The 20,369-nt window shown below is 55.7% G+C and overlaps 1 protein-coding gene across 3 annotated transcripts in view; it reads left to right on the forward strand.

Annotated features, from left to right (window-relative positions):
- The window catches only part of Aox4 (aldehyde oxidase 4), a 38,929-nt gene extending 21,166 nt beyond the window's left edge, over nucleotides 1-17,763 (forward strand). For 2 of the 3 annotated variants that reach the window (XM_063258716.1, XM_063258717.1), the window contains 19 exons: nucleotides 830-922; nucleotides 1,555-1,724; nucleotides 2,090-2,204; nucleotides 2,607-2,729; nucleotides 3,430-3,526; nucleotides 4,442-4,566; nucleotides 5,522-5,655; nucleotides 6,232-6,319; nucleotides 6,566-6,652; nucleotides 6,825-7,016; nucleotides 7,719-7,946; nucleotides 10,800-10,895; nucleotides 12,008-12,136; nucleotides 13,038-13,112; nucleotides 13,686-13,738; nucleotides 13,948-14,062; nucleotides 14,149-14,214; nucleotides 15,216-15,401; nucleotides 15,515-16,640. In XM_063258716.1, the coding sequence (XP_063114786.1) occupies nucleotides 830-922; nucleotides 1,555-1,724; nucleotides 2,090-2,204; nucleotides 2,607-2,729; nucleotides 3,430-3,526; nucleotides 4,442-4,566; nucleotides 5,522-5,655; nucleotides 6,232-6,319; nucleotides 6,566-6,652; nucleotides 6,825-7,016; nucleotides 7,719-7,946; nucleotides 10,800-10,895; nucleotides 12,008-12,136; nucleotides 13,038-13,112; nucleotides 13,686-13,738; nucleotides 13,948-14,062; nucleotides 14,149-14,214; nucleotides 15,216-15,401; nucleotides 15,515-15,856 (2,514 nt within the window). In that variant the 3' untranslated portion in view covers nucleotides 15,857-16,640. 3 annotated transcript variants of the gene reach the window in all.
- Nucleotides 17,764-20,369: the final 2,606 nt, after the last annotated feature.

Below are 20,369 nucleotides of genomic sequence, written 5' to 3' on the forward strand. Positions count from 1 at the left end.
CTGCTGAGCTAAATGCCCGGCCCAGAATATTTACTTTTATGTTTTCCTATTTTTTCCACAAAATAAGAATCACAGTGTACATAAGTTTTTGAAACTCTTCTTTCACCTATTTTGAAGTATCTTTTTTCAATGTCAGTGAGCAGATTCTACAAAGTCTTTTGCATGGTTGCAGATATTGTGTCTGTACCATGATTTGTTTGGCCATCTTCCCTATTGTTCAACATTTACTTTAATTCAGCCACAAATAATCTGCAATTGAGCACCCTTGTAAATAAGTATTTGCAGGTCCCCAATTCCTGCTTCGGGATTTATGACTGGAAGATCGGCCTGAACTGTCCGTGTGGAAGTGGATACATTTCCACTCGTTTGAAAGGAGGCCTCCACTTCCTGGGGATAAGGCATACCCTCCTTCCTTCCTTCCTTGCTTCCTTCCTTCCTTCCTTCCTTCCTTTAGCTTTTTGTTTTGTTTGGGGGAGGGGTTGTCTTTGTTTTCTGAGACAGCATCTCACTATGTAATGCAGACTTATCCTTGAACTCACTATGTAGCCCAAGCTGGCCTTGAGCTCCAGGCAGTCCTCCTGCCTCAGCTGGGATTACATGTGTGCACCACCACATCTGGCTTCATGTATACTTCTGTGTGTACATAATGCCTGTACTGGTATTCTTCAAACCACTGCTGCTACTCTAGAGAACTTGAAGCTTGGGGCTTTCTCTCAACAGAACTGCAGACTTCAATCTTGAAGACTAGATTGGATAGAGGTATTTGGACATATTTTTCCAAGCAACTAGCTTATTGTAAAAATCCAGTGTGAAATCTTCTTCTCTCCAGGATCCCCAGAAGTTTCCCGATATCCCAGAGGAGTACACCAGCGCCCTGGAAGAGTTCCCCATAGGAACGCCCCAAGGCACACAGATATTCCGGGTGGGTGCATCTGTGCCTCCAGCCGGGCGCCCAGCCCTGCTGCTTCCCACTCCTGTGTGCTGATTGCCTCTAAGGACAGAAGGTGGAGGGTGTGCCTGCCATCACCCCAGGTTGCTTCTCTCTGGGTGACACCAATCGGGAGCTGCCTGTCCCTTCTCAGCTGTTTTCACTTTATCATCCTGTAGTTCCTCCTTGGCTTGGCTTATGTCTGTCCTTTTCAACAGTATCTGTCTTCTGTTGGCAGAAAGGGGTTGGATTTTGACCAAAATCTAGCCTTGACTACAGCACTCAATGGACACTTTTAACGTGGACCCACAGACACAGAGCTACCCAGCCTAAACCACCACAGGGACCCTTTTAGAGAGTGGGTATCTAAACTGCACCCCAAGACCCACTTACTCACCGCCAAGTGCCTACGCTGCAATTAAACCTGTGGGTTTTAGTTTAGAGAAACAACTGTCGTGCAGTGCTCAGCTCTGGGATGAGTTTGCCCAGCGCCCACTGCAGTGTGCACGCACAGGCTCACCATCGCTGGCCTACAGCGTCTCCTGACTCTCGGGAAGCCACTTGTACGGGACCAGTTTTCAGGGCAGGAAACCCTGGTGTGAAATAACTCGCTCTGTGCGTTGCAGTGTGTGGACCCCCACCAGCCCCCACAGGACCCAGTCGGGCACCCAGTCATGCACCAGGCAGGCCTCAAGCACGCCACCGGGGAAGCAGCCTTTGTGGACGACTTGCCCCTCGTGAGCCAGGAGCTCTTCCTTGCCGTGGTCACCAGCACCAGGGCTCATGCCAAGATCATGTAAGGAGACAAAGGGTCCACAGGGCTGCTCCAAGGGTCTCAGTCTCACGGTCAAGCTGTGTAAGTGCTCTGTTTAGAAGCTGCACCCACCTGCTCCTCAGCACACACGTGTGTGGACGTGTAGACCCTCAATAGGAATCACAGCTCCTCTTAGGGTGAGGGCCTCACTTTATACACACAGCCACAAAGAACCAGTGGCCCAGAGTGAGATACTCAGGTCTGCAGCACGGGCCAGGCTCTGAGAGATCGGTTCCACGCCCGCTGCAGCTTGTGGGTGGAGGAGGCCCTCTCCCAGCCCCCAAGCTCACCTCCCATGACCCAGACCCACGACCGCTGACCACCACCTCTTTGGGTTTCCCTCCTAGATCCATCGACACTGGGGAAGCCCTGGCGCTCCCAGGTGTGGTCGCAGTGATAACAGCGGAGGACGTTCCAGGGGAAAACAACCACCAAGGAGAGATTTTCTATGCGCAGAGAGAGGTGGGTGGCTGGGAGGCGGCGTGAGTCCTGCTGTGTGGCGACACCTCTGCCTCCTGCTGGGATCCGGGGACCCCAAGCTCATGATCCTCCACACTGCTCCTAAGTTGTGGCTCCGTCTGAGGTCCGATGAAGCCCTAGGACCCCTGAGGAAGGTTCTAGACCGCATTACAGCCGTGGGCCCCAACGGTGGCAGATCTGTGTCAACTGCGTCTCGTGTCCTGCTGGAGGTGGGGTGTAAGGAGGAGGTCGTCACACCAGTGACTGAGCTCCACATGTCTTCCTGGCCCAGTCCACACAGGCCCGTTCTCAGTGTGTTCTCGTGGGCAGGACATTCACTTCCTTCTGACCACAGAGCCAGGGCACCACGTGTTCCGCTCCTCAGCAGTCTGCGGCCTCCCCCAGGTGGTCTGCGTGGGTCAGATTGTGTGCACCGTGGCTGCCGACACCTACGCCCATGCCCGGGAGGCAGCCCAGAAAGTGAAGGTGGAGTACGAGGACATCGAGCCCAGGATCATCACCATCGAGGTGCCCAGCGCCGGCAGCCCGGGGCACGATGGGGCAGGGCTGTGGTGGCCGGCGGGGGGACGCGTGGACAGACAGGTGCATGAGGAGGAGGACGAGGCCTCCTCTGCGTCCTCTCCAGCCCGCCCCAGCCACCCAGTCCCTCCCTGCTCTGCCCTCCACGCCCTCAGCCCTGCTTCTCACCCCCTCACGGCCCGTCTTCATCCCTTCACCCTCAGAGCGACCTCGGCCATCGCCCGCCACCCTCGCTCTCGAGCCACAGGGCCTCAGGCCTCCTCTCCTTACCGGGTCCCTGGGTTCCCACCCAAGGCCACTCTGCGCAGCACGGCACAGGGCCCCTTCCCAGCCCGGCCTCTGCTGCCTCCTGGTGGAAACCCTGCTGCCCCACCGGACAGGGGCCTCCTCCTGTGGACTCACTCGTGCCTTGCCTGCAGGTGGCTCAGGCTCCCTTCCGGTGGCCAGCACAAGTTGTTCATGAGCGCCCAGGCCTGGCAGCCTCCAACTCCTCACCCTCTGCTCAGCCTGTCCCCTCCCCGCAGGAATGGCAGCTTTTGCTCCCCCGCGCCCTCACCTACCGGCTCCGTGGTCCAGTGTATGGAGCCCACAGCAGGGGCCGCACAGCGTCTTGTGGGAATGAATGCCTTCTTAGCAGGCAACAAACGAGCCTGATTAATTTGTTTCGGCTGTTTGCTCTCCTCTGCAGCAAGCCCTGGAGCACAGTTCCTTTCTTTCTCCTGAGAGGAAGATTGAGCAAGGGAATGTGGAGCAGGCCTTCAAACACGTGGACCAGGTCATCGAAGGTGAGGGCAGCACCTGGCGGGAGGAACCGGGGCTGATGGCGGGTTCCAGACGTCTGCTCCGGGGGCAGGTGAAACTTGGGCAGCATCCGTAGCCCAGTGTGGTTGTTCACCAACAGCTGAAAAGAGCAAGTGTGCTACGAGGTGGGTTTCCGTAGCCATAGAAACCCAAGTGGTCCCACGCACGGCAAGCATCTTCGCACCACAGAGCTTCGCCCAGCCAGCCTGGCCCCTCCAGCCATGTGGGTTCATCTGGCCGGCTAAATTCCCACTAGGGTGGATCTCACAGTGCAGCCTTTCCACGCCCGTCCCTTCACAGTGTGTGGAAGGGCTGGCCGTCCACGCGTCTCCTAGACCGCAGCCCTACCGTGGTTCAGTGGTGCCCACTGAGCACCTCTCCCTCCTGCTGATGTGGGTGGACACTCAGGTCTGGCACTGTTCCGAACAAAGTTTCTGTACACACCATGATGTTTGTCCTTTAGTGAACATGTGGCACTTCTTTCTGATGAAGGGACGAACTGTTGAATATTAGCATACTTATATGCCTAGCTTGAATAGTTTTACCAAATATTTTAAAATAATTGTACGGTTTGTATGAATATATGTGAGTTGTCAAATTAAGGGAGTTCCTATGATATTGTTAGTCTTTTAGTTTTATCTAATCTGATAGGTGTTATCTTGGTTCCTTTCTCATGGCTGAGACACAAATTCCAACATCCACAACTGTAAGGAGGAGAGGGTAATTTTAGCTCACACTCTACAGAGCATTCGGTTCACAGTTGGCTGGCTCCACGGGGGGCCGCATGGTAGAAAACAGTCCATGGCAGGGCAGACAGGAAGCAGGAGGGAGTCTTCACCAGGGTCCTGCCCTCTGTGCCCTTCCCTGCGGGCACCACTGAGTGCCACTTGTGTCCCCAGGAGAGGTACACGTGGAGGGCCAGGAGCACTTCTACATGGAGACGCAGACCATCCTGGCTGTGCCAAGAGCAGAGGACAAGGAGATGGTGCTGCATCTGGGCACCCAGTTTCCCACCCACGTGCAGGTAACAGCTTGGGAGAGAGGTCAGGGATGGGTGCTGCACCTGCACCCCAGGGTGGGGGGTGCCGCCTTCAAAGGGACCTGGGACAACATCAACACCCACGTGTGGGCCAGGTCCCTCTCCTGTAAGGACCAGTATGCTGCTCGGCCTCGGGCAGGGCCCATGTTGTCTCCTGGCTCTGGGCTCCCTGGTAGAGGGTACAACCCAGCAGCCCTGCCCTGCAGGCGCCCCCAGGGTGCTGGGCTTGGATCCCACTAGCCACCACCCAGAGCCCAGAGCAACAGCTCCCTGGAGACATGAGCCAAAGTTGCCAAGACCAGGTGAGGGCACAGAAGGTGACAAGATGCCACATCACACCCCCCAGAGCCCTGGAACCAACAGCAAATGACAGCCACATGGCCAAAGATAGACAGAAGCTGGGCCTCTGGACCTGGCTGAGGGTGGGGAATGTGGCACAGGCGAGGCTCCTCAGCATATACCGAAGGTGCCCAGTACCACAGCAGTTCCTCAACCAAGCCTCTGCCAGGAGACAGGAAGGCCATCCACTGAAGACCTCTACACAGCGCTCACAACAGCGTCACTCAGAAGAGCTGCGGGTAGAGATGGGCCCATCGACTGCAGAACAGACAGACGGAGGCTGGCACATCCCTGCAGAGGAATATTACCCAGCCATGAACAGCAGTGCACACACAGCCACAGAAATTATCTTGAAAACAATTACAAGTAGAAATTTTAGGCCACCTGTTGCACAATTCCTTTTCCTTGAAATATCCAGAGTAGAGTCTAGCCCAGGACTAGGAGGCAGCAGGATGAGGGGGCTGCCTAATGGGTGCGCGGTTTCTTCGGGTTGCCAGGAATGTTCTAAGACAGGCCCCTGGAGATGCCTGCACCGCAGGGTACAAAGCCCTGTGTGCAGAGGGCGGTGTGGGGAGAACTCAGCTCCTCGGTTCTTCCACAGGAGTTTGTGGCCACAGCTCTAAACGTCCCAAGGAACAGAATCGCCTGTCACATGCGGAGAGCTGGAGGAGCGTTTGGGGGCAAGGTGACCAAGCCTGCTCTGCTGGGAGCTGTTGCAGCAGTGGCCGCCAAGAAGTAAGAGTTGGCTCCTCGGGCTGCCTCAGGGCCCAGACAGGGCAACCCAAGGCCCTGCCCGCCGGGCAGCGCTCGCTCCGCCTCCCCCCTGACAGGACGAGTATGACTGGCCTCAGGCCACAGCTCGTGCACAGGGACCCCACAGGCAGCAGGCACGTGCTGGGACGGTCCAAGGGAAACAGCATCTTTGGGACAGACTGCAGAGCAGAGGGGAGGGCAGGGCTCAAGCTTTCCGCCCCACATCCCTGGCAGGAAGTCTGAATGTCTCCTTTACAACGGCAAAGGGAATGCACAAGACCAAATCCTACTCTGTAATTCTACGCTTCACTGCAAATTGATTGTAACTCTCCAGTGTAGTATAAACAAGAAGGGGGGATCATTCATGGGAACATAGGACATTCAGGCGTGATTGAGCAGAAAATGTGGTGCTGATTTCAGTTCCCCTCCGCCTGGGGTGTTATGTAAGCTTTGTTATCGCTCTGCGGAGAACAGAGCAGCTGATCACCTCAGTCACCCACCCCACCCCACATTCCTGCGGTTCATGGTGATCCCCAATCAAGAGCACTTTCCCTGCAGGACTGGCCGCCCCATCCGGTTCGTCCTGGAGCGTGGCGATGACATGCTGATCACTGCTGGCCGCCACCCGCTCCTTGGAAGATACAAGGTGCGTGAGAAGGATGCCTGGCAGGTGCCTGGTGGCCGTGCTATGGGGCTGACCATGGTGAAGACAGTACTGGGTCCCCATCTCTCCAAGGACAGCTGGGTGCTGCCTAAAACTCCCTTTCCCCTGTTCCCGTGGGGACCATCACGTCAGACCAAAGACACAGCCAAGCGTGGCTCCACACCTGTGGCCACGTGAGGCAGCTGGGGAGGGCCGTGGGAAAGCTGGCGCCCTGCACTGCTTCCACAGGTTGGGTTCATGAAGAGCGGGCTGATCAAAGCCGTGGACCTGGAGTTCTACATCAATGGCGGCTGCACACCAGACGAGTCCCAGCTGGTGAGTGAGACGCATCCTTCCCACACTCCTGTAGGCACAGCCCGGAGATCCACTTACATGGGGTTTCTTTACAGATCAGCAAATGGCTGTGAAGGCTCAGCCTGAAATAAAGTTCCGTTAAGTGGTTTTGAGTCCAACGGGCATGACATTGCATTGCTTTGCTCCTGTGCAGGTGATCGAGTACGTCGTGCTGAAATCAGAAAACGCGTATTACATCCCTAACTTCCGGTGCCGGGGCAGGGCTTGCAAAACAAATCTCCCGTCCAACACGGCCTTCCGGGGCTTCGGCTTCCCCCAGGCCACCGTGGTGGTGGAGGCATACGTGACTGCAGTGGCATCTCACTGTGACCTGCTCCCCGAAGAGGTGAATGCTCAGGCCACAGAGGAAAACCACAGGGCCAGCCAAGTGCAACGGGAGCCCAGTGTGGGCTCCGAGAAAGCACTGTCCTGGCCGCCGCCTTGGGCTACCGTAGGAAGTGGGCCATGCAGGAGGCTGAAGACAGTAATGTGGTTCTCACTTTTCCATGGGTTCAAAGCTCTGCTTCTGGAACCCTCTGGTCCCGGCGGCCTAGCTGCCATGTCCCGTGGTCCTCAGCAGGAAGGCTTGAGGTCTGAGCCCCCAGCTCCAAGGCCAGCCAGGGCCCGGCAAGGGCACCCTGAGGTCTCAGGCAGTGGCAAGGCCTGAGCCACTGAGCCAATCCCTGAGTTCATGAAATCCCCAAGACTCAGAAACAGGGGACTGGTGATTTCTGTGTGCCAGCTCTGAGCCCCGGCTCGAGATGCTGCCGGGCTGTACCGCGCGAGACTAGGGTCTTACTGCTGCCCCCAGGACAGGCGGTCCTTATGCAACCTGAGAGACACCCAAGTCTAGAGCCAGAAGCACCTGAACCTGGGAAGAGGTTCCCAAGGCTGCTGATGTTATCAGTGCTCGTTTTGCCTGTGGACCCTGCACCTGCACCCCTGTGCTCACCTAACAGCTGTCTGCTTGGAAGGATTTCCGCGTCACATCTGCTTCCTGTGCAGATCAGATCCGCCTGGGAACCTGCTGCCTTTGCTCATCTTTCAGGTGAGAGAAATGAACATGTACAAGAGGCCGAGCCAGACGGCCTACAGGCAGAGGTTCGACCCCGAGCCCCTGCGGAGGTGCTGGAAAGACTGCCTGGAGCATTCGTCCTTCCACGCCAGGAAGCGGGCTGCCGAGGACTTCAACAGGCAGAGCCGCTGGAAGAAGAGGGGGCTCGCCGTGATCCCCATGAAGTATACCATTGGCGTCCCCGTAGCCTACTACCACCAGGTGAGGGCTGTGTGTCACCTGCAGGTGCAGAGGGGCTGGTTGGGTGACAGCAGCACACAGAGCTGGACCAGAGGATGGTAAATGGTGAGGTCCTGCCCAGGAGACCAGCCACAGGGACAGGGGCCAAACCCAGCGCGGGGCGTGGTGGCTGGGGCTGGGGCACCCACCTGGCAACAGCGGCAGGCCCTCTGAAGACAGAGCACCGGGTCACGGAGAGCCTTGTCTCGATGGAGCTGTGGCGGCCTCCGTGTAGCCTCCCATCACCAGTCTCTCCTGCGCTCGGCCGCCAATTCCTTTGGTTTCGTTTCTCCCCCACTGACCTCTGAATTCACGTCGGGGAAGAAATCAGCCCCCACCCTGAGAGCAAGGGGCTGTGCCCCGCAGGAGCCCAGTCAGGGAGCCCAAACCAAGGCCCACAGTCAGCGGCTACTCACTTGCTGTGATGCTATTTGCCACAGATCTCGAGCCCCTCAGAGCTCTGTGCACCTGTGAAACACAGATTTGCAAAGTGAACTCAGTCCTGCAAGCAATGGCAGCTCAGAGAACCAACCCCAACAGCGACTGAGCGGGGGGCTGGTGCCTCACCCCGTCCTGATTCCCACATGCACCAGCCCTGCGTGCAGGACGGAGCGATCCCGGCTGTGGGGAGTAGGCACATGGACAGGAGGCCACGTGATGCTTCCCACCACCCTTCGTCTCCCCAGCTCCCCTCCATCTCTTGGTCCCTTCCCTTTTGCAGAAAGACCTGAGCCCCCATTTTCTATTATGTTACTTTGCTGCTTACAATTTGGGGTTCTCAGGTAGGAGAAACCATGTGATACTGATGACATAGGCTTGGGTGTCTGGTTTGTGTCACGTAACATTATGGTCTCAGGGTGCACCCGTTTCCTCACACATGCCCAGGATGATCCCTCTTTGCAGCAGACTAGTGCTCCATTGTGCATGAACATATTTTCTTAATCCGGCTATCAGTAGGTGATACACAGGCTGCTTCCAAGATTTGGCTGTTACGAGCCGTGCCGCTATACACATGGGTGTGCGTGGATCACTGTAAAATGGTGTCTTTAAGTCTTCGGGGAAGACACGTGGAAGTGGAACTTCTAGCCTTAGGTTTCTGAGGAATCCCGCACTGGCCTCTGCAGCGATGGGATTATAGACCTCTCCTAGCTTCTCCCTCAATCTTGAAAGATAGTTTTCAGGGTACATTAGTCTGGGTTGGAAGATGTTTTCTTTCAGAAGTTGAAACCCTTCACCCCAGCTTTAGGGATTCTGTCCATATGTCAGACTGCTGGGATGCTGACTACGACGTGTCATGGAGAAGCTGTTTTCTGATGTGGCTGTTTGGGGTTCCATAAACGTTGGCCCTCTGGGTGTCCAGTTCTTCCCCCATACTTGGAAAGTTTTCTGCCATTATTTCTGTAAACAGGTTTTTATGTCATAGGCGCTTTTTCACTAATTCCGTTTATCTCGGCTTAGACTTCTCCGCATCCACGTCTCAGGCTCTCGTGTTGCCGAGGCGTCTCTGGGAGCGCGATCTCCCACATGGGCCCCATCTCTAGTTCCGACACTGGCCCCTTCCTTTCCATGCTTTTGATAGTTTTATCACATGGCTTTCTGCTTGGTATCTTTCGTGGACGCTACTTCTCCACTAAAGTGACTGTTCATGCTTTTCATCGCTTCTCGCCAGTGTCTTCGTGAGCTCACTGATCATTTTATTGAGTTTGCTGTCTGTTTAGTGAGATCATCTTCGAGCTTCTCGAGCTCCTTACCGACCTGTTTCCTCTTTTGTCTCTCTTTATGCACTTTGTACAGCCCAGTTGTTCAGGTGTTGATTTCCTCCCCGTGGATGTCCCCTGGCTCAGCTATGGGAGTTGGGAGGTTTTAGAGGTATTTTGCTGGCTTGTTTTTTCATTGTGTGCGCGCACACGCGCAATGAGGGTTGCAGTCACTGCTAGAGGGAAGACTCGCTAATGTGGAGATCTCGTAGTTAGTGCCTGCTTTCTACCGAGGCATTCTGGGCCTGGCCAACCCTCGGCCCTTGCCTTGTCTCTTCAGTATGGAGACAGGGCCACAGGGGTGGCTGCATGTGTCCTGGGACTGCTCTAAAGAAGAAGCCCAGTAACTTTCAGAGCCATGCACCCCAGCCTGCTGCCCACTGCAGCCTGGGCACCAAGCTCTGTGCACACTGGGTGGCCCCTCCCATGGGAACAGCCTCCCCCAGGGAAGGACATGGTGGGTCTGAAGAGCTGGCCTGGCCCCTGACAACACGGGGCTCACATCGAGGGTTGTGGATCCTCACCCCTACCGTACCACCCACTGGGCAGCCCATCTGGCCAAGTCTTCTCCCTAGACCTGTAGTGCACTCATGAAGATCCCAAACCAGCCAGTCATCGGAATCAGCTGGGAGCTTCAAACCTGAGTTCCTGGGCTCCACCCCCATCAGACCCTGAATCAGAATTTCTAGGCTGGGCCCCGGCCTCAACACCATGCCCTGAACCATCAAGGGATCTCAAATTCTCCCCGTTCCTCTAACAAACAGAAGTGTGCCTGGAAATGGACTTGAGGTTCCCTTAGCTTTAAATTAATGTCCACTTGTGGGGAGGGAAGAACCAAGTACTGTGCAGGTGGGGGCTTTGGAAGGTGGGTCTTCAAGACACCCACAAAGAGCCCCCTCCTGGGCCGCCTAGGTCAGGGTGTCCTGTCTGCAGCCACCAGTGCTGGCTTTCTTCTCCAGAACAGGAAAAGGAGAGGCTTGGCCCGTGAGCGATGGTTCCTCCAGGACACTAAGCTCACCTCCCAGCAGTGTGCAGCCACGGGCCTTCCCAGACTGGTCACAAAGCTCTTCCCTCCCAGGCGGCGGCTCTGGTCCACATCTACCTAGACGGCTCTGTCCTGCTGACTCACGGCGGCTGTGAACTGGGACAAGGCCTGCACACCAAAATGATGCAGGTGAGGCAGGGGCGCCCCGCTCTCCGAGGGAGGAACACAGCTCCTGCTGTCCAACACGCTTTCCTAGTGATCAGGAGAAACCCCCTCGCTAAATGTGCAGGTGGGCTGCAAGGCTTATCCTGGATCCAGGAAGACAGGAATGCTGGGGAGGGCTAAGGAAAGCAGGTCCAGAACAGAGGAAGCACCCACTTTCTTCCGTGTGCGAAGGCCCAGCACCTAGGTCTTCTGAAAACATATTCTAGTTTTCAAGGATAAAATACTTGGCACTTTATGGCTACTGCTCAGAGCAGTAACGGCGTAATGTGTCCATCCAGATCCTCAGGGCGACAAGTTGTGCTTAACCAATGAAAAGTCACGCTCTCGGTGCATAACCCACTCAGGAGCAGGCTTTGCTGCAGAGCTGACCATCATGTGATACTTAGGTGTGTATCTCACACTGTTGAAAAACTGAGGGATTATTGCAACAGGAAAATGTCTCCTCTTTAAAGGCAAAATAGGAATTTTTTTAATATGATATTTGAATCAAAAATGTGTATGTGAGCCAGGCATGGTGGTGCAGAACTGTAATCCCAGCATTAGGGAGGCTGAGGCAGGAGGATTGCCTGAATTACATATTGAGACCCTATCTCAGAAAGATACACACACACAAGTATGTGAAACAAAGCCTCTCTCTCAATCAGAAATAGAAGATTCTTTGTGGAAGGAATATTATTTAATAATAGAGTTCTTGGAATTAGGAAATCAAAAATCCACAGGGCCTTTCTAAATATATCGTGACTCTTTACAACCAAACCCCATGAAGGAGAAATGCCCAGCTAAGTCACTGGAAAACAAGATGAAGATAAACATAAAGCAGAGCCCGGGTCCCAAGGCAGCCACGCTGCCCGCAGCGCCCCTGGCAATAGCAGGCAGGGGTGGGGTGGGGGTGGGGAGACCACACACACACACACACACACACACACACACACACACACACACATGGGGAAGAGGCAGGTCTTCCACAGTGCTGCCTGCATGTCAGGACAGTCGAGCTTCATACTCAATTCCTTGGAGAACAGGAGGTCCTCACTCAGCAGGGGCTTGTGGCTGACAGTCACTCCGTTACCCGGCAGGTGGCCAGCCGGGAGCTGGGCATCCCCACATCCTACATCCACCTCTCTGAAACCAGCACCGTGACGGTGCCCAATGCCGTCTTCACCGCGGGCTCCATGGGCACAGACATCAACGGGAAGGCCGTGCAGGTAACACTCCCGCCTCTCAACGCTCAGAAAGGTGGAGACCCAGGGAGGGCTGGTGTGGGCCTCCAACCCAGGTGGTCCCAGTCAACCAGCTCTGTCCTGCCCCGCCCCATGGGGGAAGCGCAAAAGCTGTCCCTCTGGCATCCCCTTATGTCAGGAAGAGAATCCTGTCCTTGTTCCACACGCTCCAGCAGTGCAGGGTGTCCCAGCTTAGTCCTGCAGTGAGCCTGGGCCAGGTGACCACCCTCCCCAGGAATCTGCCCCCTTCTGCAAAACCAGCGACACAGCCCCACCCACATCACAGGACTGGGAGGGGACGTGGGTCAGACAAAAAGTCCACTTCCATCCCCTCAAGGTCTGGCGGCTTCTCCCTCCCCCGCTGCTTCCCACCACCCAGCTTCCCGGGAGTTCAGACCACTGAGTCTGAGGAGACTGCGCAAGGTCACACTTGCTGGTGTCCTCGTGACCCCTTCCTCATAGACACCTCTGACTGGGCAAGGGCTCTGCGGCCTGTGGAGGCCGGGGACGCAGGAGGCGGGGAGGGATGAAGGGTGCTGGTGTGGACAGCTGGTGAATGCACATAGGAATGGTGCCATTTTCAGGTGGGCCTGGCAGTGTACACCTCCAGTCCCAGCAAGTCAGGAAACTGAGGCAGGAGGGTTGCAAGTTTAAGGCCACCCTGAGTAACGGGGCTGGGGATGCAGCTCTGTGGTACAGCGCCTCAAATTCAGCTGCAGTACAGGAAAAGACCCCCTACTCCCTGTGCCCTTTATTTCTTTTCCTTTTTTTTTGGTATGGGGGATCGAACCCTTGACCTTGCACTTACCAGGCAGGCGCTTACACCACTGAGCTAAATCCCCAACCCCCTTTTATTTCTGATGTCATTTCAAATATTCATTTCCAGAATGCCTGCCAAACCCTCATGGCCCGTCTTCAGCCTGTCATCAGGAGGAACCCTAAAGGGAAGTGGGAGGAGTGGGTGAGTGTCCCCCGGGGCCGGGCCGGGGGATGAGCGTTTCCACGCCTTTCCAAAGGGCAGAGGAGGCATCTGCGGGCAGAGGCCCCGAGGGCTGCTCCCAGGGCAGGGACCAGGCCAGCCGTGCCAGGGGTGACAGCAGCCCAGACCAGAGGCCACGCTGATTTTCACAGTCAGTGTGGCAGTCGCCACCACCATGCTCCTCCTCTTCATCATCATCATCATCATCACTGCCCAGCCCTGCGTCCGCTCTCACATCCTGCACCAAGACAGGCAGTGACATCTGTGTGCCCTCCCAGGCGTGACTTTTTCCTCATCTACCTTTCCAGTGTCCATCCCACCCACACGCTCAGTGCACACAAGTGTGAGTTCCCCACCCCCGTGTTAGGAGCCAAGAGATGTGAAAAGCAGCAGTTGTTCATGGCTCGGCTAGCAGCCACCACGAGCCCTCTCAGCCCAGTGTCCCCACAGCGTCCAGCTCCCAGGAGGCCGATGCAGGTGCCAGCTACAGCCGCGCAGAGACAGTCTCTGCCTTCCCGAAACTCCGGTTTCCTGGTAACAAATTATCTCTTTCAGATCAAAAAGGCTTTCGAGGAATCCATCAGCCTCTCGGCCACCGGATATTTCAGGTGAATCCGCTCACATGACGCTGTTGTACCTGGGCAGGGAAGATGTGGGCAGGGTCCCGCATCCAAGGGTCTGGGCTGGCAAGGACGAGGGGCACAGCAGGGGTGAACCCTCATGGAGACACTGCCTTCAGCTCCACCATGAGTCCCCACCTGGTGGTCAGGGCACACAAGCAACAGCGGGGGGCCCCACCTTCACCCTGTCTCTGCAGAGGCTTCCAGACCAACATGGACTGGGACAAGGAGCGCGGGGACGCGTTCCCCTACTACGTGTATGGAGCGGCCTGCGCCGAGGTGGATGTCGACTGCCTCTCGGGAGCACACAAGGTGCAGCGTCCGCGTGTGACCCCATCGCGCACCCAAGGCCTCTCACAGCTGGTCCTGGCCAGTGACCCTGCCTCCTCTTCACGCAGCTCCTGAGGGCAGACATCTTCATGGACGCCGCCTTCAGCATCAATCCCGCGGTGGACATTGGGCAGGTGGGTGATTCCAGAACCTTCCCTCCCTGGGACCCAGTCAGTGCCGCTGGGCAGCCAGGCACCCAGGTGTTCACACCAGCACCTATTACACATGCGTGCGCACACATGCACACGTACACAAGTGCACGCAATCCTGGAGGCTGTAGAAATTAACTCCTTGCAGTTGTACCCTAATTTAGAGTTAAGCCCATCCCATTTGCGAGGCCGCTCTGCCTTTTTCTGGCCTTCTCAGCACAAGGCCTGGTCCACCCCACACCTGCCAGCTGGCAGGGATGGGGTCCAGGGCTGAGACAGGGTCCCTAGTCCTCGACCAGCAATCTGGAGCTCAAAAGGCTGTACTGGCGTACCCCAGCAGACAGTGGCTTCTGCCTGGCAGTCACCTCCCTCCTGTACCCACCTGTCCCCAGAGGGATCAGCTTCATCCTACCCTGACCAGTCCTCATCCAACCAACTGTGTCACTGTCTCTTGAGCCACAGACCTCGATCTCCCCGAGGTGGGGGTCCCTGCGTGCCCCAGGCCTAGATCCACACCGTCACAGCCCTGCTGGATGGGACTTGGAGTCCACCTCAAATGGACCCTAAATCCATAAGGCCGAGAGTGGCGTCAGCCCAGGCTCACCTCCCACCTCCCCGCCACTCCTGGCTGACCCTGCCTCTCCCTCGCTGATGAGCAAGGCAGCGCACCAGGACCAAGAGAACCCTCCCCACTCTCCCCAAAAACTCCATCAGAAGAGGAAGGGAACCAGTGATGTCAGACTGAATCCCTGGCCCGAGAGCTTTTCCTTTAGGGACAAGTGCTGTCATTTTCTAAGTTAACACTTAAATTTGCTTACTTTATTCTGACACTTGAAGTCGCAATAAACTAAGCAGGGATTCCCTTCCCACGTTTGTGAAGTCCAGGCAGACACCTCTTCAGAGGGCCTCTCCCGGGACTGCCGCGCAGTGGTCTGGAAATAAACTGGGGGTGGCGCATGCCTGGAATAGCAACCTGTCTGTTGCAGATCGAGGGGGCCTTTGTCCAGGGAATGGGGCTGTACACCACGGAAGAACTGAAATACTCCCCGAAAGGAAAACTGCGTTCTCAGGGCACGAATGACTATAAGATCCCCACAGTCACGGAGATACCAGAAGAGTTCCACGTCACCCTCGTGCACTCCCGAAACCCCGTGGCCATCTATTCCTCCAAGGTAAGCATGGGCGTCCTCATCCATGTCCAGGGCTATGTCTCAGCCACTTTTGTTGCTGCTGGAACAAAATCCCTGCAACCCTAAAGGTCCATCCGAGAGGTCTGTCAACTCAGGTTTTAGAATTCCAGTCCTTGTGTGCCCGTCGGATCCAAGGAGGGGCAGGCAGACGGACCTGGCGGAGGACGGCAAACCCCACCTGGCGGCAGCAGGGCCAGAAGGGGCAGCCTGGAGGGAGATGGACACTCCAGGCCATGCCAAGTGACGCTCCAGCCAAGCCCCAGCTGACAGCTGGCACCTACACCACCCCAGGCCAGGCCCCTTCCACACCCCGTGGCCCTGGGCTCCCTTTGAAGCCTGAACTGCAGTCAGCTGCAGTAGTACCAAGCACAGGCAGGGCAGCTGGAGCAACGTGGACTCAGTGCTCAGCTCCCAGAATCCGGGAGTCCAGACGGTGACCAGCAGTGCTGGGCTCCTGAGGCCTCCTGGGCAGGCACACAGGCAGCCGTACCTTCCCCGGCTCCTGGGGTGCCCTGTTCTCTGTGGATCCACCAGCCATGCCGACTCCATGTCCCAGGTGACCCCTGTCACAGGGTGGCCTCTGTACATAAGACCCCACCGCACAGTTGCTCTGGGAGGTGCCACAGATCAGCACTCTGCACAGGAGTCCTGGAGGCGCCGGGCGCCGGCTTCCTCCAGCTGCAGACCCCAGAGGAGAAGGGAAAGGAAGGCGGGTTTGCGCCCGAAACCCCTGACCAGGAGCCCCTGCAGGTCCTCACCCCTCACGAGACGAGAGGCAGGGAGAGGATGAGCTGAGGCCTCCGTCACCAAGGCCCAGGCCACCGGGAGCAACATTGCTGCCTCCTCTTCCCCAGCCAGGCCCCATGGGAGGTGGCGACAGCCCAAGGGCTGCAAGGACTAGGGCGTGGGGTTCTCTGCAGGGGGACTCAGCTCAGCCACTCAGGGTGACGGAGCCGGAGGAGACAGTGTGTGTCTGTGTGAGTGTGAGAGCACCCGTGGGTGGGTGTATCTGTGTGAGGGCTACATCAGTGTATCTGTGTATTTCTGTGTATGAGAGCAGTTGTGCCAATGCCCTTTCCTGTGAGTGTACCTGAGTGTGTGTTTCCCCATCAACCTTGTATCTCTGGCCCATGTGTCTGCCAGGGACTGGGCGAGGCAGGGATGTTCCTGGGCTCCTCGGTGATATCTGCCATCTGGGACGCGGTGGCCGCTGCCCGCAAAGAGAGGAAGGGGGCCGAGAGTGTCCCTGAGACCTTGGCCGTGCGCAGCCCAGCCACCCCCGAGTGGATCCGCATGGCCTGTGTGGATCAGTTCACTGACATGGTAAGGTTCCCCTGAGCCTGCCCCCCAGCCTCCCATGAGCCCCGAGAAGCAAGGGAACCTCCCCATCCCCATCCCACAAGGGGTTCCACGATTTCGGACCCCGGAGAAATCATGCTGAGAGGACTGCTGGCAAGCAGATGTGGAAAGCTGCTTCCTCCAGCATTTTAAGAAAACGTAGTTGACAGACCGTGGGGGGTTTCTCATCTTTGTTTTGGTTATTTGAGACAGGGTCTCACTACGTAGTCCAGGCTGGCCTGGAACTTGCAGAAGTCCTCCTGCCTCAGCCTCCCAAGTACTGGGATTCCAAGGGCACATCACTCGGCAGCTTCACATGCCATTCTGATGACCTCATAACCAAATCACGTCTACCACACATCTAATCTGGTTAATCACGCTAACCAAAAAGTCTCGTTAGTATACTGACAGTGATAACTTAAATGGAAATAGCAGGCCAAAGACAGCCTCACACAGAAGATGCCCCTCTGCGAGCGGCTCCTGGCCAGCTCGGGCAACAGTGTGATTATGGCTCACTCCAGCCCTGGTCGCCTCGGGTGAAGCTCATTCGGCCTCCTCCCCGCTTGGCCTCCAGCTCCAAAGCCCAAAGGAGCAAAGGTTCACTTGCAGAGAGATTTGTAACTAAAGGGGAACGAATGAAAGCCACGCAAGTCTGACAAGAGTGAAATGCCATCAGCTTGTTTTTCTCTAAAAGCCTGATTTGGCTGTGAACTGTAACATTTCTCGCACGGTAACATGTCTCGATGACCACCCTCCTACCCTTGATCTCTTCCAGATTCCCAGGGACGACCCCTCCACATTCACCCCTTGGTCCATCTGCGTGTCTTAATCCTGTTTCTGAAAATGAAGACACAAGGTTGACTTCCAACTCTCAAACCAGAGTAGATGTGTTGATTCCCTTGGCAAGGAAGATTCCAGCAGTTTTAATCATCTTTTGTGATTATGGTTACTGCAAATCCCCCCAAAGCTGTAGTGAGCTGGTAATAAAACCTCAATCCACAGTGTCTACGAGCCCCATGATGTAAATGCTCTGGCACGGGAGAGGCCCCAGGTAAGGGAGAAGCGTGCTGCCCTGTCTACACCACCACACGCCCAACCTGGGCTGAGGCTTGGCTACCAGGGCCTATCCTCCAGGGCTTTGGGCAGGAACATCGTGTGGTCCCCAGGCAGGGCTCCTGAGGTCACTGGGCAATGGATCCCAAGGAACGGATCAAGGCTTGCCCAGGACTGCGAGGTGCACTCCAGAGTCCCCGAGCGGCCCGGTAGCCCCTCATCCCTGCTTCCCCGGGCTCTGTGCCCCCTGCCACATGCCTGTTGTTGCTTGATGCTGCCAGCACTCAGCAACACAACACAGCCTCGCCTGGGGGTCAGACTGTGCACCAGGTAAACCTCCTGTCTGCACAAAGCACCAGGCCCAGGCTGCGTCCAGCTGCCCCCGCTGGTCCCATACTCCACAGCCCCTGCCTCGGAGCCAGAGGGGACCTCACATCCTCTCAGCCGGGTGTGCCTTGGCTCACAGCTGAAGGGGAAGCCAGGCCTTCTTCCCTTGGCCCTCAAAGTGGCATGGAGTCCTCAGGTCCTACGTGGTCCTCTCCTGCCGCACTGTCGCTTCTGCAGTCTCACAGCAGTGGCTGGGGAGTCCTGGCGAGGACTGCAGGCTGTGACCTGCACACATACACATTGTGCAGGGAGGATCCGTGCAACACCTGTTCTGCTGTGAGACCAGAGCAGATTAGAAGGGAAGGCTGGCGGAGAAAACATGGGTCCTTCCACAGACCAGTCGCAGCAGCCGGGGTCTGCCTCGGCACACGATGGGCGGGTACGTGTGTTTAAATTCACCCAATATTCTGCATCCTAACCCACACACTCTCACTGTGTTACAGAAGAGCCAATATCAAACCGAATGGAAGAGTTTGCAGGAGCAGTTACAACACCATTGTTTATTACGCTAGCGGAACCTCAGTTCCAAATCATCAGCACCGAGGCAGTTTTGGGTTCAGTTTAAATGCAGTCTGCAAGCAGGAAGTACGAGGCATTGCACAATTGGTTACATGGACGGAATTAAGTCACATACTGTCAGGTGGACAAACTCTAAACACATTTGCTTAAAAGGAATTGTTTATCTTAACAAGAGCATCCCGGGGACGAGGGGAGGGGTCAAGCCAAGCAGGCAGAGATGAAGTAGCCTTGACTGGGTTACTTCGACCAAAATCCTTGAAGCCAGCTAGAAGCAGTATATTTTCTTAAGAGAAACATAGCTGAGAATAGTCAAATTGGTCCAGCGCAGCACCAGAAGAAAAGCAGCTGGACCCGGATGGTCCGACTGAAGCTGACAGGCCAGCTCCAGGGACAGGCAGGGGCATGGTTCCACGCCTCTGATGGCCAGCTTTACTATGCAATGCCTGTAAGTTTGCTCTCCTGTAAGGGTGCCTTCACACCATAAATGGGCCCCAACAACCATGGCAGAACTTAGAAAGTTCTTCCAGTGGCAGGGAAGAACTTAGAAAGCCAACACACAGAGGGTCACAAGGGCTGGGTTACAGCCCTGGCACCATGAGACTCAGATGATAATTAAGTAGGAGGCCAGCGACAGACCAGAAACTGATGCAGAGCGTCCACCCGCCACAGGCCACCCCATCCGGAACCTCAACGGTCGCCTGTCACATCTGAGCTGAGACCAGGCTGCAGGATGCAGCCTGACCCGGGTGAGGAGTCGGGTGCGGCAGCCGCACCCCTCTTCTGGGGACACGTGGTGACTTCTGTTTGCCTGGATTTTGTTCCATGAGCAGAGGGCAGGACGGGGCTTGAATGTGTTTTTGAACTACTGTGAGTGGAAATTTTTCCACTTCCATTTCTGTCTACCTATTGAGATAACAGCAACAACTATTGATTTTTCAATATTTCTGCCACATCGATCACTAGATTGTTTCCTTCTCCACCAATGTTTATAATAATCCATTTTCTCACTTTTTAATTATTTTACTACATCTGTTACAATCTCCTCGGCAATGTTACAGAACAATACAGAAAGGGTAGCAAATTTTAAGCAAAGTCTCTTTTGTTTTCTGTTGAGGCAGAGTTTCATGATGCAGTTTGGGCTGGCCTTGAACTCACTATGTGGCCTACTCTGGCCTGACTCACACCGATCCTCCTGCCTCAGCCTCTTGAGCACTGGGATCCCAGGTGTGCAGCAGCACACCTGGCCAAAGTCTCTTTCACTTTGTCTAAGGTAATTCTGTTCTTGGTTTTCCTAAGTAGTCTTATGTCACGAGTTCCTTCCTATGTTCTTTGACCTTCATATTTTAGGGACTGGCTGCTGAGTGGATTGTCCAATCACTCGTTGATTTGATCAGTTTGCCTTCTCTATTTTTTTTTTTTTTTAGTAAAAGGCGAAAGATTTATTTGATCTGAAGAAAAACCAGAGTATTACCTTCTTTATTTTTTAATGCCATGTCTCAGTTATTTTTCCCTCATTGCTGAGACAAAATACCTGGCACCCAAAATGAAGGAGGGGAAGGTATATTTAGCTCACAGTTTTTGGAGGTTTCAGTCCACACTCAGCTGGCTCCAAGACAGGGTGGTGTGGTTGAGGGGAGCCTTCATGGCGGCCAC

This window comes from Cavia porcellus, unplaced genomic scaffold (genome assembly GCF_034190915.1).
Source record: "Cavia porcellus strain 051 isolate PalLab524CR breed Dunkin Hartley unplaced genomic scaffold, mCavPor4.1 scaffold_12, whole genome shotgun sequence".
Taxonomy (NCBI): domain Eukaryota; kingdom Metazoa; phylum Chordata; class Mammalia; order Rodentia; family Caviidae; genus Cavia; species Cavia porcellus.